The sequence below is a fragment of the Anser brachyrhynchus genome, assembly GCF_964034855.1.
Source record: "Anser brachyrhynchus genome assembly, chromosome: 3".
NCBI lineage: Eukaryota > Metazoa > Chordata > Aves > Anseriformes > Anatidae > Anser > Anser brachyrhynchus.
The window spans coordinates 50,686,391-50,703,586 of NC_137696.1; the positions used below are offsets into that span (position 1 = coordinate 50,686,391).

At 42.0% G+C, this 17,196-nt stretch overlaps 2 protein-coding genes across 3 annotated transcripts; one reads left to right on the forward strand and one right to left on the reverse strand.

The window, feature by feature from the left end:
• The first annotated feature begins 206 nt into the window (after positions 1–206).
• On the forward strand, positions 207–7,597 carry TTLL2 (tubulin tyrosine ligase like 2). Of its 2 annotated transcripts, XM_080584395.1 has the most exons (4): positions 208–1,199; positions 1,814–2,021; positions 2,407–2,451; positions 4,395–7,596. In XM_080584395.1, the coding sequence occupies exon 4, from the start codon at positions 4,403–4,405 to the stop codon at positions 6,059–6,061; it is 1,659 nt and encodes a 552-aa protein (XP_080440521.1). In that variant the 5' UTR covers positions 208–1,199; positions 1,814–2,021; positions 2,407–2,451; positions 4,395–4,402; the 3' UTR covers positions 6,062–7,596. The 2 variants fall into 2 exon arrangements, with proteins under 2 accessions (XP_080440522.1, XP_080440521.1); XM_080584396.1 differs by lacking the exon at positions 2,407–2,451 and having other exon boundaries at positions 207–1,199; positions 4,395–7,597.
• A 1,400-nt stretch (positions 7,598–8,997) lies between these two features.
• LOC308193607 (centrosomal P4.1-associated protein-like) lies at positions 8,998–16,562 on the reverse strand. The gene is made up of 5 exons (XM_080588488.1): positions 16,442–16,562; positions 15,501–15,612; positions 10,693–10,777; positions 10,213–10,333; positions 8,998–9,401 (listed from the first exon to the last, which is right to left on the reverse strand). Exons 2-5 carry the CDS (start codon positions 15,507–15,509, stop codon positions 9,242–9,244), a joined length of 375 nt encoding a protein of 124 aa, XP_080444614.1. The 5' UTR covers positions 15,510–15,612; positions 16,442–16,562; the 3' UTR covers positions 8,998–9,241.
• Between the last annotated feature and the right edge of the window lie 634 nt (positions 16,563–17,196).

A 17,196-nucleotide genomic window follows, 5' to 3' on the forward strand; every position in this document is an offset into this window, starting at 1 on the left:
GACAGCACCTGGAGTTGCTCAGCTGATTGCAAAGAACATGTATAATATCATAATATCTATGATCTGTGATCATGGAACCACTATTTATAAAGATGTGTATTGTTCTCATCCTGTGTTTTGTAAAAACTTGCTGTAAATAGCATTATGCTATAAGCTGGATATATCTACAGTTTTTATCTGAACACCACAAAATGCACGAAGTTCATCAGCTTGTCTTAGTTGTGTCTGCAGTAAAAGTTTAGCAATGTATCACAGAAAAAAACCTGCCACAGGGATTTTGCTGCATAGTGTTCCAAACCAACTTCAGGCACAAGTTCAGCTAGGAACACCTCTACACTGAAACGCCAGACACAAAATGATGGTCAAGGTTGTGGGGGCGTGAGGCCTCTGCCTTCCCGGCTCAGGGGGCCTGCCTGAGCCCCAAGCAGGGCACAGGTGGATTCACGTTTCTTCACCCCACGTTGCACTGCCACACATGCTCTGATCTCTCCCACAGCCACAGCGGTGTTCAGCCCGTAATGAAGCAATAGCTTTTAACTGTCTGGCTCTGGCTGTGTGAGGCTAGTGGCAGCAGGTGTAGCCAACTCAGTGGACATGGGCACTGGGGTTTGAAGCTGCTCCAAGGCGGGTCCCTCCCCAGCCACCTGGCTGAAACCTTCAGGAGCTCTACAGCTGGCAAGGGGTGACGAAGGCCGGTGATGGCCATCTCCTGAAGGTGCTCCCCGGTGCCCCCAGGCCGAAGTGTGGTTCCCTAGAGGTGTAGGAGGAGGGTCAATGGGACAATGAGGACATGGAGTGAGGGACCAGACAGGTGACAAGGTCTGGAGAACAGACAGCCGAGCCTGGCCATTCCTCCCAGCGAGCTCACAGCCTGAGGCTGGATCACACCCCAGCCTCTGCTGAGGAGGCAGGTGTTGGGCAACCCATGCCTTACGGCACCACCTGGCACCTAAGACAGTCAGATTCAAGTAACTAATATTGATACATTAACTGGTTTCCTCGCGCCGGGACAAAAGCCGGGGGCGGGCGGGAGGACATGGCTGCGCCAGGATCCCGACATGGCCGCGGGGCGCCTCTCCGCCCTTCCCCATTGCCAAGCAACGGCCGCAGCCGCCCGCCGGCCCTTCCTGCCCCGGCCCCGCCGCCACGGAGCGGCAGGGAGGCAGGGAGGGGCCCCGGGACGGCCGGAGCCGGCCGAGGTGGGTGAGCAGCTCCGGGCGGAGGGCGGGGAGCCCCGGGACCCGGGCCCGGCCGGCCGCGGGGAGAGGCGAGGCGAGGCTGGCAGGGAGTGCTGCCGCACCCCCGGGCGGTCAGCAGAGCCCACGGCTTTAAATATTACAGCGATGTAGCCAGGCGTGGTGTGTGCCCCTCTGTCGTGTGCCTGTGCACCGACGGTGGGATCACCGCTGGCAGACTTTTTGCCATCAGGGTGCCTGGGTGTAGGGAACATGACCTTGTCAGCCCGACGCTTGTGGTCTGTAAAGGGATGAGATGCGTAGCTAGGGTCGGACAGGATGAAGTTGGAAGGGCTGGCATCCTTTCTGGCCTGGAAATACATGGCTGCTTACCAAAAACTGTGACCAGTAAGAATAATTATAATGGTTGTTTCCGAATCGAAAGCCTAAGGCAGGCAGCTCCCAGGCCTATGTTACGGTCTGTGACCCTGAGGGTTCAAAGACTTTAATACAGCCTTTAATGCTGCGCAGTCTGCTGAGCTTAATTACGCAGAGACGTTCCACATTAACTCCGCAAATAAACAGTTTTAATGCCTAACCATTAAGGATCATGTTTCCAAAAAATCTGCCTCCCATAGGTATAAAGATGAGCAACGGTGACACATAAATGGTTGGAAGCAGCCAGGGCGAACAAGAAGCCTTGGTTTATACACGTGTGTGTACTGGGGCTGCCCTGCAGCGCCGGGGCCACCACACGCCTCTGCTGGAACGGTGAGGTCACAGCGGCGAACCCTGGTTCTGAGGGGAGCATTGTCATTCCTGGGTGCCCCTCTGCAACAGCACTAGGTAGGTATTAAACTTTGGTGTGGCCACAGGCAGCTGCAGCAATATCTGCTCTCTGGAAGAACGTCTGCAAACACACAGGTGGATTTCCAAGTTATTAAAGACTGGGCCAAAAATAGAGCCCTCTGGGAATCCAGGCAGAGCTCCACTGAATGAAGAGACGGGTGTTCATCCAGGCACACGTCTGTATAGAGCACAGGAGTGAAGTTTGCATTTGTTCATTTAGATCAATGCGTAATCTTAATTTTATAATATCACTTCAAGAGCTTCTGTTTATAAGTGATACAACTTTTTTAAAGGCAGATAAATGTTCTTTGTTGGTTAAAATATCTTGTTTTCTTTGTACTTAATTACCTGGAAATCTGAGGCTTATGTTTGTTATATCCAGGCTTGGTGAGACAATTTCCGGTAAACTACTCCCTGAACACCAGAGGTATGTAAGATGTGCCATTAATACAAGCTGACATGAAAAATCACCAAAGAAGGTTTTGCTGTTCAGACACTGCTAACAGCCTAATTTATAATTACCTGGCACAGACCAGGATAGCACAGTTTACCTCGTACTGGATTAATGTACAACAGTATCTTTCACTGAAACACTGCTAATAGCAACACTTAGCAATGCAGAGAAGACAAAGCTAACTGCAGTCCTAATCTGACTCACCCAAATGCTTAACACGACTACTTTCAGTTACATATTTTTTTTTAATTTAATAACCTTTTCCAAATGATTTGAACCAACTAGTAGAAAACTTGCTTAGTTTTGCATATATATATGTATATATATATATATATATATATATACACACACATTTAGTATGTAACGTACTGCTGTATAATAAGCAGGAAGCAAAGAAATCTCCCAGGAAAGAAACTGAAAGCAAAGACATCAAAGTTTTCCTGGGACCACCGTGACACCTCATTAGGTTTGTGTGCAAGCTTAGCAGCAAACCCACAACTTTGTGGGATCTGAAACAAAGCACTGACTGTAAGAGACGCAGCAAGACTACTTTTCATTTTGTGATATTTTATGTAAGTTCTATTGCATTGTGACTGCACTGCAGTACTTACCATGTTTTACTTTCCTGTTCTCTACAAACACCTCACCCAAGGAAAGCTCTCACTAAAAATTTGACTATGGTCTGCCCAGAACTCTCAAATCGGGCTTTTTAAAAAATGGAAATGAGATATTCTGACAACTTGAAAGAAAATTCAGATTATATATATCTATATCTCTATATATATCTGGCAAAGATTACTTTTCTTCTGAGGGAAAAAGCTCTCAGTTTTGACAAATTGAAAATTTGCCACAGGAAAAGCATCCATGGCCAACTCAGCTGTATATTGCATTGAATACTTCCAGGTGTGACATGTGCCCTTAGTTTCTGTAGTGGTTTGGAAGGCAGAGGATATTTTCTTTCTGGAGTCTAGATCTCCAGGCTGAAGATTCTCAACCTGAAAAGAAAGAGTACGGATGTCACCCCTGATAATATGATGTGAAGGAGCTTTGTTTAGGATATGTCCCGCTGATTCGGTATTTCTGTTGCTTGCTACTTTCTGAGTGAAGGGAAAGGTCAGTATGTTAATGCTGTGCCAGAATGGTTCTCAACACAAACACTCTGCTGTTATCCAAGACATCCTCCCCTTCAAACATAGAGGCTAATCTTTAGGGAGCAGCTTAGCAGGGTTTCAGGAAATTAAACCAGCAACACTCAAATCTACAGGTCCATAGGACCAGGTCTTCAGGAACTGGGGAGCACCTCTCTGTAGGAATAGCAGAAGGTTATCAGCAAGTTAGATCTGCATATTCCAAAAGAGGGAAAAAAACCATTTGAAGTTTGAAGCATTTGAAGGAAGTTTGAAGCATTTGAAGGAAGTTTTCCCTACTGCTTCCTGATAGTTTGCATTTGGCTTTGTAATCCTTACGAAGGGAAGCTTGTTCAGGGCAATGTGATGCATTAATAGGAAGGTTCAGCAATGCAGCGGTGCAAAACAAGTCTTGCTAGGCATAGTTATGGCCATTAGACTGAAGGCAGTTGAAAAAAAAAAAGAAACCATCCATGAATTACAACAGTTTTAGGACAACTACTACTGTAGTAGGTTGCCTCTAAGAAGGAGTAAATACAAGAGTGGAGACATACAACTATTCAGCAGTCAGTGCTTTGTGCTCTCTTACCAGCTATCTGGAATTGATACCCTTCTAATATATGTTTCAGCTTAAACACAGCTGACTTCTCATTAGTGGACCGTGGAAACACAGGGGTAACATGCTTTGAGAACACACAGAGTGACATGCGTTAAGAATACAGTGAGGCTGATGACTGCTAGCACAATCTGTGGCATTGCTTCCTTCCTGACAATTCTGTTTTCTTTCAGCTAGTAAGATGGAAGTGATGGCAGATGTCTATGATACACGAGATATCTTGAAGCCTCTCGTGTTCCGTCTCCATGAGAATGCCCCTGCAATAGTCCGTGAGGTTTTACTGGAACGTGGTTGGACTGAATTTGATCAAAAGGAGCAAGATGACACAGACTGGAACTTGTACTGGCGGAACTCACCTTTTCGTATGACAGACCACCACAGCATCAAACCGTGGCAGAGACTCAACCACTACCCAGAAGCTGTCAGAATAACCAGAAAAGACTATTTGGCAAGGCATCTGAAACGTATGAAAGGAGCATACGGATCAGCTCTGTATGAATTTAGTCCAGTGGCATTCATTATGCCCAATGACTATGTCAAATTTATAGCTGAATACAGCAAGGAGAGACAGTCAGTAGGCAGAAGACCTAGCTACTGGATTTGCAAGCCTGTGGATCTCTCCCGTGGAAGGGGCATACTCATTTTCCAAGACATTAAAGACTTGGTATATGACTGTACAGTCATTGTGCAGAAGTACATTAGCAACCCCTTACTCATTTCAGGTTATAAACTGGATCTTCGTCTCTATGTGTGTGTCACCAGTTTTTGTCCCCTTACCATTTACATTTACGAAGAAGGACTGGTGAGGTTTGCGACTGAGAAGTTTGACCTCGGTTCTCTGGACAATGTCTATGCCCACCTAACGAACACCAGCATCAACAAATATGGAGCTTCCTATAAAAAATATAAAGAAGGGATTGGCTGTGGCTGCAAATGGACATTCAGCAAATTTCGTTCTTACCTTCGAATTTTTGGGGTCGATGACCTGCTTCTGTGGCAGAAGATCAATAACATAGTGATTCTCACCTTGCTTGCTGTAACCCCTTTACCAGTGGCTTCCAATTGCTTTGAGCTCTTTGGCTTTGACATCCTGATTGATGACGAATTCAAGCCGTGGCTTTTAGAAGTCAACTACAATCCGGCCTTGTGCTTAGACTGTTCCATTGATGACACTGTGAAAAGACGACTTCTTCATGATATTGTTGAACTGCTGAACTACAAGGAGATTGACACTCTCAGGCAGAATGAAATGACTGGGTCAAAAGCTGTCAGAAGGCGGGTGCCCTGGAGAACAGCTGGTCTGAGCACCCCAGAGGAGGATCCTGGCTTACTCACTTACTGGAAAGTGGCTACATCTAGTTCTGCTTCTCCAGTACAACCTGCCCTGCAGGCTGCAAGAGGATCAATTCATAAGGTGGCTTCCCTGACCAAGAAAACTGTCAGAGCACGTCCAAGGAAAACACTGACTTCCCAGCTGCGGGAAAAGATGAACAGGCCAAAAACATCCTCACAAGCAAAAACTGAAGATAAAAACAAACTCCCAGCTGTACATTACCCATGCAGTTCTGCCCAGCTCAGTCACTGGTTACCTACACCTGATTTCCACAACTGCAAGATAAGCACACATCCCTATTTCCTCTCAGATAAAGACCAGAGGCCTATCCGCCGGGTAGGAGACTTTGTCCTTATTTTTCCTTTCAATGAAGCTGCACTTCAAGCTTCCAGGGATGGAACAGATGTAAAGAGCATCATAAAGGAAATAAACAAATTAGTGAGCAAACAGTTGCTGTCAAAACAGCAGAATACAAAGAAGGGGGTAGGCTATTTAACTTCTGTTTAATTTCATGACATTAGGTTATATAGACATACCATAAATGACATCGTTAGCTTGAAGGAGGTTGATATATACTGAAATTGTTTTAGAAAGAGAGAGATCTCAAAACCATACACAATCTAAAAATTGTAATTTAGCAATTACCATCAGAGATTATTTTTGAAAATGAAAGCACTGAATAATTCTTTAAAGTAATCCACAAATAAAAATGGAGAATTGCATTTCTCAAAACATCCTCAGAGACGCCAGTCTTTGTTTATTATTATATTAGAGATCTTTGCTTCTTTTCTTTTCTTGGCTAAGAGGGCCTTACAATTTGAAAAAGCTGGTCAGCTTACACGGGGGGGGGCATTCAACATGCCCTCAGTTTACAAAGGTGCAGGTGATATGACTGACACAAAACTATCACATTTTTGAACAACCCAGTGAGGACATTCATTTCCACGGGTTAATTTTGTATTGTATGAAACAACTTTCATTTTATGACCTGTAGGACTCTGTAGAAATTCTTACGGAAAGTAAGTTTAAATATATAGTGCTCCAGTATTTTTTTCGGATAAACTCTTGATAAACAAGGCCTTGTAGACTGCGTGAGTAAGAAAAAAAATAGGCTTCCCAATGTAAGACAGAAATCTGATAATGGAGGGCAGGATATAAACTGCAAGTATACTGTTTAGAGATCCGGATCAAATCTCTGTCTCACAGACTCAGAATTAGCCACTTGAGGGGTACAGCAGTTAGGCTGCTTTGTTTTGCTTGCAATAAAACTTTTTAACTGAGCATGGAAAATACTAACACTGAACTGAAGCATTTGAAATTGTCAAATTACTATGCTTCCCTTGTACACCTTTGCTGCCCCCAGCTGTCTGAAAGGGAAGTAACTCTGTTCAGAAGTTACCCACAGTATATTATAAATTTGTCTCAAAACTGAGGCCAAATAGTGGCTATAGCATGCTTCATCTAATGACAGAAAACCTATGGAGAGAAGTGGGGTTTCCCAACCGTATTCTGTCTTCCTGAAGGTTTCATAAAAGTGTGCTCACTATACACCTTCCAGAACAAAAATCATAGTAAGCTGGCTTTTGTGAAGTAGGCAAGTGTAAAACAAACAACAGTAGGCAAATAACAAGGCAAGTTTTTGTACTACTATAGAAACAAAGAGGATGTCAGCAATATTAAGTGGAGAACAGGGATCTTTTGTTAAAAGAAATTCCTGGGAATAAAAGCACTTGTCCTTTAGAAACATGTATTTTCCCAACCAATCTGAAAACATTAATCACATTCACTGTTTTCATGATTGTTAATTGAGAAAGAAAAGACAAAACACAAAAATGTGTATTTTTTTAGTCAGAATAAAGCAGCACTGAACTAAAATTCATGGTGAAACACAGAGAAGAATGATCTCTTGGATTTTTTAAGTCTTTCCTTTTACAAAACACAAAATGAATGTTTCAGTAGTAAAAAGCACAAGTTTATAATTGCTCCTTTGTTATAAAGGAGTAAAGGAAAAACTGCAATTTCATTATAACACCAGCTGACATCAAACTACATGGAAGTTTAAAACATCATAATTCCTAAACTACAGCATGTGTATGATCAATACTAACAACACTGCTTTCTCTGTTCAATCTATTTCTTCCAAAGATGATCTATAGTTTGAATGGTGATTTGTTGGTAGTCTGGTCCACTGGAAACTGAAGAGAAAAAAGAGCAACTCCATAATCTTGCAATTATTTTGCACTATAGGTATGAGAAGAGGCTAAAGCAGCATGCTTTGAAAGTGTTTTTGTTGCTGCAGGAATTTGAAGGGCATGAAGAGATAATTGGTCTTCTCAGTCACTGGGCAGGTAATGAGCTGAGCTCTACAGGGGCAATGCTTCAGTGCTTTGTAAGAATTCAAGACAGATGATGGACAGGCAGTCTACTGGGAAGGCAGTTGAAAGCAGCATCTGATAAATGATTAATCCCCCTAGGAATTAAGTTTAATCCAAAGAGCCTTGAAGCTGTAGAGATTCACTGACCAGAAATATTTTTACTCTACTGGAAAAATAGAGGCAGTAGTGGGAGAGGTTAATTAAAAAACAAAGCAACACAAAGGAGGTCTGAGGAAAGACTTCTAGAGAAAGAAGCAGCATCTGTTTCATCTGGAATAATGACCAGGATGGAATAAACATTACAATTTGTTTTCAAGTGTGCTAGGCAGAATTCTTAAATTAGGATCGTATCATTACTCAATAATTTAGGTTGGGAGGGAGATCTAGAGGGATGACTGTTCACTCAACTGCTCGGGTTTTGGCCTAACACACAGCTCCTGCTAAGGTTTGATGCATGCTGGAATGTTTTACTCCAAAGAAGCTTTGTAGTGGAGGTTCTTATGCTGTGATCCCTACTTGAAGTCACTTCTGTAACTAACAGGAAATCAAGGGAAAGTGTGATCAGTATCATGAAACAACCACTTTGATGAGAGGTACTATGGGCATTTATTTTAATGTTGCAAAAAGACTGCATGACTGCATTTCTTTCAAGTCTTGCTCAGGAGACATTTCATCCAGGTAAGGTTATTTCCAAAATAAGCACCAGTCACTGAGCCAAATTAAATTTCAACTGTACAGATTCCACACATTTACACAAGCTTTATATCTAGGCACAATAACCTTATGTTCAGCCTTTTAATCACAGAATTGCTGAGGATCTTCTTTATTCCCTCCCATCAGGTATTTATACACATTGATAAGACCCACTGAGCCTTCTCTAGGTCTGAGAGCCCCAGCTTTCTTGCCTCTCCTGATATTACAGCTACTTTAGTCTCTTGATCATTGTCATGGCCCTTCTAATCCTTCCTCTTCCTTCATAACCCCAGGACACAGAGATAAGTTAGTCTCCAGCTGTTAAGCTATTTATATATTTTTATTGGTGGCATATGATAGTAATTCATATAGAACACAGTTTAGGAGTACTATCCTTAGTTTATTTCAATAGAAATAGTGTTTTTCACTATTGCACATGTTCTAATCTTAATTAACAGGAACAGGAAAGCATCAGAAGCGTAAGGAAAGAGTCTTATAAACTGACATACATGTTTAGAGGAGAAAGATTAAATACCCCAGAGAAAATGGGTTGAACCACTTATGTACAGTGCAGCCCTTAGAGGGGAGGAATCACTTCTTATCTAGGTTATTACCCTCCTCATCTTTGATTCAAATCCATCCAGAGGAGTACTTGGTTTCCTGTCTGCCATTGCAGTACATGGTCTTTACAGTTCCACCTGGGTACTCCCCTCCTCTTGAACTGCGCAGTGTGAATCTCCTTCTGGCCGTTACTGAATACCACTGTTCTATCTCCGTTCCTGAAAGCAATAGCCACAAGTAAATCAATCAGAAGGCATTGCCTGTTATTAATCTGTTTTACTAAGCTGCTGCCTAATATGACACAATGAAAGTGGAAATTTCCACAGGTTACAATTCACTTCAGAATTTACATGGTGTATCATTGGAGATCAATTATCACAATATGATTCCAATACAAAGGTGCTTTTGTACATAGGATAATACCTAATGGTATTATCCACCCTATGGATGATGAGATCTGCGTTTTATATGAATTCTTCATGCAGGGATCTTAAGCCATTTTGCAGACAGGAAACCCCTTTCACAACAGTATGTTCCCTAAACACAGAAGAGGCATGTGTAAATCTGTCCTATTGTTATTTGTCTTTATTTTACAAGGAGGAATAGAGAGACAATATTTGAAATATCTTGCCCAAGAACAGAAAGTGAGCTAAAAATCTAGGAATAGAGCCCAGGAGTCCTCATCCCGAGTCCTTCAATATCTACACTGTTCACACAGACAACTGGCTCTCCTTTTTCTTGCAGGTTACTCTGCAGCGCTGGCCAGATGTACAGAGTAAATGCAAAGTTACATGGAACTAAATGAGGAATATTTCACTGTCACTTCCCCAATGATAAATGGTCACCTGTGATTCAAGGTGGAAGTGAATAATTTTCAGTGCCTCATTATAACAAGACCCTCGTTATCTTCCAAATCCCTTCTCCTTTCATCTGTGAATTTCCCAGTCATGCAGAATTAACCAGTTTTACATGTTGGTATCATTGAACCCATGCCCAGTGCATAGTTCTTGTCTTTAACAGGAGACTTACTTTTCTACTTTTGCTACTGTACCATCTGGGAAAAAAATTTCCTCGAATCCATCACTACAGAGGCATTTCACTGTGTGATCTGGGATCACTGTTTCTTGTGCGCCATCAGGATAATGTTTTTCTGTGGAAAACAAGATGTAAAAAATCTGTTTAGAATTCTTTCACAATGCTTTACGCAGAACTAGATCCAATTTTCTTTAGACATTGGAATGTATTTAGACATTTAGGGTGGAAACGATACTGCTAAAGAAATTAAAGAATCAAATAATCAGATGGTAAAAAATAGAAGAAATGCATTTACACTTCATTATCTTTCTTTGTAGGAGAAAAAAAGAGTAAAGTGATGGACTGTACTGAAAATCAAATGCAAAGGCAAAGCAAATTAAGAAAAAAACAATCTTCTGGAGTTGGACTCATACACCACTTTCATAATAAAAATCTTCCTGTACATATAGTTCACATTTATGAGCTTTTGCATACCTATCTGGTTATTAGGGAACTGCAGCACCTCCAGGTCATCTGGATAAGCAGTGTGAGTTGTCTGTGCATCTGTATAATAATAAATCTGGAAGAAGAGTGAACTGTTTGCGGCATGCTCACAATATTTGCATAAGCAGATTCAACCATAACAATGTGCTTAAAAATAAGCCAACTTGAAAAAGTCATTTCAAGATCATTTTCCATATCTGCCATACTTATAAATAGTTATGTTTGCGTTTCAATTTTTTCCTGTTGTTCACCCCCTCCTTTTGACTGTGTCTAGAAGTTGCTACTTTCCTCTGGTAGCACACATCAGAACAGTGCACGCATGAGAGTGATCTTCCCACCTCCCCATGGATGGGAGCTCTAGCTCCAATCCATGCACTATTAATTTAAAATGTTCACATAGCTGCCAAGACCTTACTCATCTCCACTCTAGCTCACACTTATTAACTATTTATATATACATAATGCCAAGAGTGAAGAACCCCCTGTGCTACCTACCCTAAAATGTAAACTGTCGTTCCTTCAGAAGGCTGCCCCTGCACTTTGCCTTCCTTCAGTTTCCTTTGATCTGCTTGGCCAACTACCCTATTGTCCCTTTATGACTGTTACCTTCACCTCTTCCCATTCTTGTCCTTGTAGATGGCGCAGCCTCCCTGTTCAGTGTTGCGAACCCAACTCCCTTCCTCACCAATTTCTCCCAGAAATGATATATCAAGATAAATGATACAAACTTGTTTGAAAAATCACTTAATCATCTAATTTTCCTTAAAAACAAACAAAACAACAACAACAAAAAAACGCTACTCACCACTCTCTGATCTGGCATGATCTTTACATCTCCATTGAAAAATCTAATCATTGTCATCCTTTTATCAGCACTGATCTCTTTTTTAGTACCATTACGGAAAGTGATGATGTGACGTCCATCAGTAAGCACCTCTTTTACCTTCAAAAACATAGAGCATGTAAGGTAAATGAAGTCAAAGGGAATGGGTAACACTGCCCTGCCTTCCAATGAAAATGGAGCTTGAAGTGAACCCACTCTATACCTTTGTATTTCAAAAGCTCTCTGTGTAGCACAGGTACATTTTTTGCCTCATTTGTGTGTAAAAGAGATCAAAATCTGACATTATCTTTTTACAAAAGGATCTAACTTCAAGCATTTGGATCAAATTCCCACCCCATCACCTTCTTTTCTGTTAAGCAAGACAAGGCATACAGCCATGTGGCAATAGTGAAGCCATATAGGTTGTTCCTCGACTGACTTCAGTTAGTTACTGTCTCTACCAATTTCATATATGCTAGTACACATCCCACAAAAGTCACCCAGCAGACATAGGTTCTGAATTGTGTGAACCAAAATGACCGAACTTGGTGTATGAATACAGACAGCTGACATACATTAAGAACCATTTTATTCCAAGTAACATAAGCCCATATGGACAATCAGTACTACAGAATTGAATGTGATTGCATGCAGAGATCCCCTACAAAACTGATCAAGACTTATTAAATGAGTGGCATTAATGGCATCAGTATCTGTTCTACAAACAAGAAATGAGGGGAGACCTCATTGCAGTCTACAACTTCCTCACGAGGGGGAGTGGAGAGGCAGGTGACCTATTCTCCGTTATCACCAGTGACAGGACCCATGGGAATGGTGTGATGCTGAGGCAGGGGAAGTTTAGGCTGGACATCAGGAAGAGGTTCTTCACCGAGAGGGTGGTCGCGCACTGGAACAGGCTCCCCAGTGAAGTAGTCACTGCACCGAGCCTGTCTGAATTTAAGAAGCGATTGGACTGTGCACTTAGTCACATGGTCTAAACTTTTGGGTTTACTTAAAACAAAAGGCACTGCTACACAATATTCCACTTAGTTTAAATGAGAGTTAATGACTCAGTCCCCATTTTGACTTCTCTCTAGTTGCACAAGTCTAGTCCACCCATCAATTTTAAGAATCAAATCCAGTGGTAAAAAAGTCAGAATGAACTTTTTTCTTAATTATGTTTCTTTCAAGGATCAAAACAACAGATACTGTATTTTCTACTTCTCTGAGAAGGAACTGTGGTTGGCAGAAACTTTCACAGAGCCCATCTCAGCATTAGAGCTACTCCAGGTGTGGCCAGCTGTGTGTAACAAAAGACTTCTCCCACAGGTGGTATCCAGCTGGCACAGCTCACTGACATTAGATTCACTTTCAAGGAAAGAAAGGAACGGCCTTAAATCTTACATTACTAAACACCATCACTACCCCACTAGAACATTTTCAAGGAGGCAGCTGAAACAAAAACGCCTCAGTGAAAGTCATAGAGCAAATCTAGGTGGGAGATGAGAGAATTTGTTTACTTGATTTCCAGCCTGTCAATATTATGTATTTCTTGACATTCATAGTGTGAACTTTACACTTGAGCTCTACTTTCAGGAAAGGGCTCTTCTTTTGAGACTTAGTTCTCTGTGACTACTAGAAGCTCTGATTCCTACCGATTGCAGCTCTTCAAGCACCCTAATTTATCTCACCTTTCCATCACAATACTGTATTTTCTCCTTCACCTCTTCCTTCACTTTTTCTTCTTTCTTGATGTAACATTGACCTTCTAGATAATATTGATTTTGGAGGCAATATCTATGAAAACATCACAGTCATAACAGCTTTTAGTCATAACTAGAAGTGCTGTATGTTAGCTCCAATTAACTTCAGTTAGAAAAGCAAAAGATATCATACAGAAAGTTGAAAAATCAGGGAATAAGAGTGTATTCTGGGGAAACTGCACTGTAGGAAGTATAGAGAATGAACAATTGAACAAAATTCCCTCTTAATACTGGGTTACTGATTTGCAAAGAGAGGTGTGTGTATTAGTTAGATCCACTCTTCCTAAACAAATTACATGGTTCTTAGCTGTATGTAATGCTAACTATGCAACTAAAGGCTATTCAGGATGCTGCACCTCCAATTTACTGTTACAATGAGTTGTCTTTGCACTGTCTGGCAGCGTAAAGGAGCCTTAAGTTAATTGACAACTGGCACATGGCATCCAGAACAGTTACTAATTAATGTTAATTACAGTCTGAAGATGTGGCATGTTTTAACCTGTGGGATCCAAAGGAACTGGGTACTGCTCCCCTCAGGGCAATGATATGCTCCAATAAGAAGCTGTAAACACTGTGCTCTTAAGTTGCCAGATCCATCCCCAAAGCTCTGTGTTCGTTGCATAGCATTCTCAGTGTTTTCCACAGTGGTCTCTTTTCCCTCTAAATATAACTTTCTTCAGTTCTCTGTTCCCTTTCTAATACAGACTTCATATGCATAGACCAAGGCAGTTTGAAGTATCTGCTGCTTGCCTCTGTATATCAAGGTCTGTCCAAAGGACAGAGCATACTTTCACAGTGCTGCCTGCAGAGCACGCTAGCAATGCCCAGCAACAGATGGAAAAGTCACAGATATGAGGACTCTGAAGTCAGCAATGACACTTGAACACTAGCAAAAAATAAAAAATAAAAATCAAATGTCATCCTGCTTATTTCAGCTTTGTGCTGGAGACAGGCACTTGCAGATGCAGTATTCCTTCAGCCTCCATAATAAAAGCATTTTCAATTTCATTAGAAAACAGAAGGTGTAGGTTTTTGTTGTTGTTAGTGGTGGTGTTTCTTTGTTTTTGTTTCTTTTCCCCAGGAGATTAGAACCCAGTATTAGTCTCAGATTAAAGGTTCTGAATTTTATAGTGGACATGAAGGAAATGGGAATGGAAGATTTTCTTACTGTGTTCCATTTGATTTCACAAATGGAAAGAAAACAGTTGCTGATCATATAAGAGCTAGAACTGTAAGTTGGTCAAACCTTTGCTTCATCATCCAGAAAAGCAGAATTGCCTGTAGGTACGTTGTTGTCATAAGCAGTTATACCACTTTTTCTCTGTATGGTCACAAAAGCCACTTCATTCTGAGATTCTAGCATTTTTTTCTGTCTTTTTAAGATTAAGAGTCTCTTCTTCCCGAGCCAAAATTAAAATGTTAACTAGCAACATAAATCTATTAATGTCAAGTGTTCATGCAGGAATATCTTGATAAAGAAATCTACTATGTTATTTGTAAGTGATTGCAATATTATTTTAAAGACACTGCTCATCATGGGTAGAGGCAAGAAAATAAAGCCAGGAGAGTACTGTTGCCAGCTAAATCAGAGTTAGCATGCTGTATATGAAAACCAAGATCACAGACAGTGAATTATTTTATACAGTTTCTTAGTGTTATACCAGTGTTTCTTCACTGTTACTGCAGAGTGCAAAGCTGCAAGTGTTATTGCTGTGCTTATTTGAGAGGGGCATGTCTCCTGAGCTATCTGAAATGGACAAAGGCTTGCCTATGGAAAAAGCAAAGTAAAAGGGATCATTGAAAGGATAAGAAAATTACCAATCATGTTTCCACACCTACCACAGAAGGCTTCTTGTTTGTTTGTCTGTTTTTGGAAGATGCTAGCTCTCAGATTCTTGCAACATATTGCTTGTTATACCGATGGTTTTTGCTTGCACCATCCTCTCTGAAGGTGCTTTGTCCTGGACCAAAGAGAAGGGCAGACCACCTCCATTCTCCTACCTTCTGGGCTTCCAGGACAACAAATTCAGCATGTAATCACAGACAACAGTGCAATCTGTTCTCCCTCTCTTGTCAAATACACTTTTTTTTTTTTTTTTTTTTACTTGTCACAGGAGAATTTTAGTGACAACATATTGCCTACTAGCCAAGGGTTGGGGATCAAGTGATTTGCAGATGACTCTAAGCAGACAGGAAGTTCCCACAGATCTTACCTTTGACATAAGAAGATGATCTAGGCCCCTTAAAGATACTCAGACATGAGCCAGCTCCAGGTGATTTCCTATCATCCGTTCTCTTCCCAGTAGGTGAGGGCTGACGTACAACCTGAAATAACATGGAGAAGTTCTGACACACTGTTGTGTTTGGGAGCTATCAGTGACACAGACGGAGAGTGCTCCTCCTTTTTAGCAGTTTAGCTGTCTGTGCGCAAACCAGATCACTGATACAATGCCCGTGTTTGGTCTTGGTTCAGCCTTTTGTGAAAAACAAGGCCTGGGTGAAAGCTGGAAGAGGCCCCAGACAGGGCTCCCTCCCTCCTCCTCTTAGGAGCCGCATTTCAGCTGTGGCTCTTGCTCTTGGTGCTCATTAGGTTGCCATGTCACAACAAGGCACACCATATATCACGGGCACGCCCGTGTCTGGCCATGCACATCATCACTACAAACCCCTACCCTGACCAGCAGGCTGACTTCCTGGCATGACCTGCCTCATCACTATGGACTTGTACAATTGGGATTCTGGCCTGACTCTGACTCCTATCCCCAGCCAGCCCTGCTCCCTGGCTCGGGTGGCGGGATGGGCCCAGGCAGCTGGGGTCCTGCCCTGCCAGGCCCCATGGGGAGCCCCTGCTGCTCCCAGCCCCTAGGCCCCAGGAGCCACTCACCCCTGCAGTGCCCTGCGGCCTGGTGCCGTGAACATTTTCTGAGGGCAAGGGGGGCAGGTTTCAAATTGTTCACCCACACTCTGGCCTGAAGGTGCGCAAATAAATCAATGTATGAGCAGTCCCTAAGATCATTTCTGGCAAAACCAGTGCAATACCAGGGCAAGAAGACTAGGCAGCAGCTTTGTGAGAAATATGATCCCAATCCACCTTCTGAACAATACTGTGAACAGAAAATAGAGGCTGCCTAAATAGACCTTGCCACTGACTTACTTTTTTCTGATTCAAAAGGTGTCATTCTTCCCTGGTGAGGTGTTCTCCTGCCAGTTGGTGCTGTGCTTCTGCCAAGGGAGCAGTTAGATGGTTTCTTTTCTTGATGTTCCTTTGTTACAAATCTCAAAGGATCAGCCTTTTGCACAGAGTTTTTTGTTGCCTAAAAGATTTAAATACATTTGCATTAAGTTGATATAAACATAGCATTAAAATCCTTTTACAGCAGGTGACTCATTAAATTTTTAAACTTTTAGGAAAATGTATATTTGTGTGTGTGGGTATACACATGCATATTTTATACATAATTCTCTATTTGGGCTCTTAGCTTGCTTCCCACAGTTCTCTCTACTTGGACAGTGGTGCAAGTTAATGATAATCCACAGGGCACATCGCAAAACCAACAGCTGCTTTCAGGCTCCTGTCCCTCAGTCCAACACCCTGCCAATCACAGACAAATATATCCTTCCCTGGGATACCATGACTGAGCTGATCCAGTAAATTACGTGAGAGTTCATTTTTACTTGCCAGATGGCCACCCTTTTTAATCTTGCTCTCATTATCTTCCCATCAATCAAGGCTGATGCAAGCCCCATAGGACCCTAAAACAGATGTAAGCCACTGAAGGGAAAAGAGAAGTCAAGAGTTTCAAACATACGATAGCAGATAGTTGACTAGGAAGATCCCAATTACACAACATCACTTCCCCAGTTTTTCTCAGAGACATTAAATCAGATCACACAGGAAACATAAAATAT

Excerpts from the sequence above, each read along its gene's own strand:
- TTLL2 (XM_080584396.1), top strand. The coding sequence starts at position 4,403 with ATGGAAGTGATGGCAGATGTCTATGATACACGAGATATCTTGAAGCCT.
- LOC308193607 (XM_080588488.1), bottom strand. Across the intron at positions 10,334-10,692 it reads GTTCCCTAATAACCAGATAG|AAAAACATTATCCTGATGGC; the intron begins GTATGCAAAAGC and ends TGTTTTCCACAG. Across the intron at positions 9,402-10,212 it reads ACAGTAGCAAAAGTAGAAAA|GAACGGAGATAGAACAGTGG; the intron begins GTAAGTCTCCTG and ends TATTGCTTTCAG.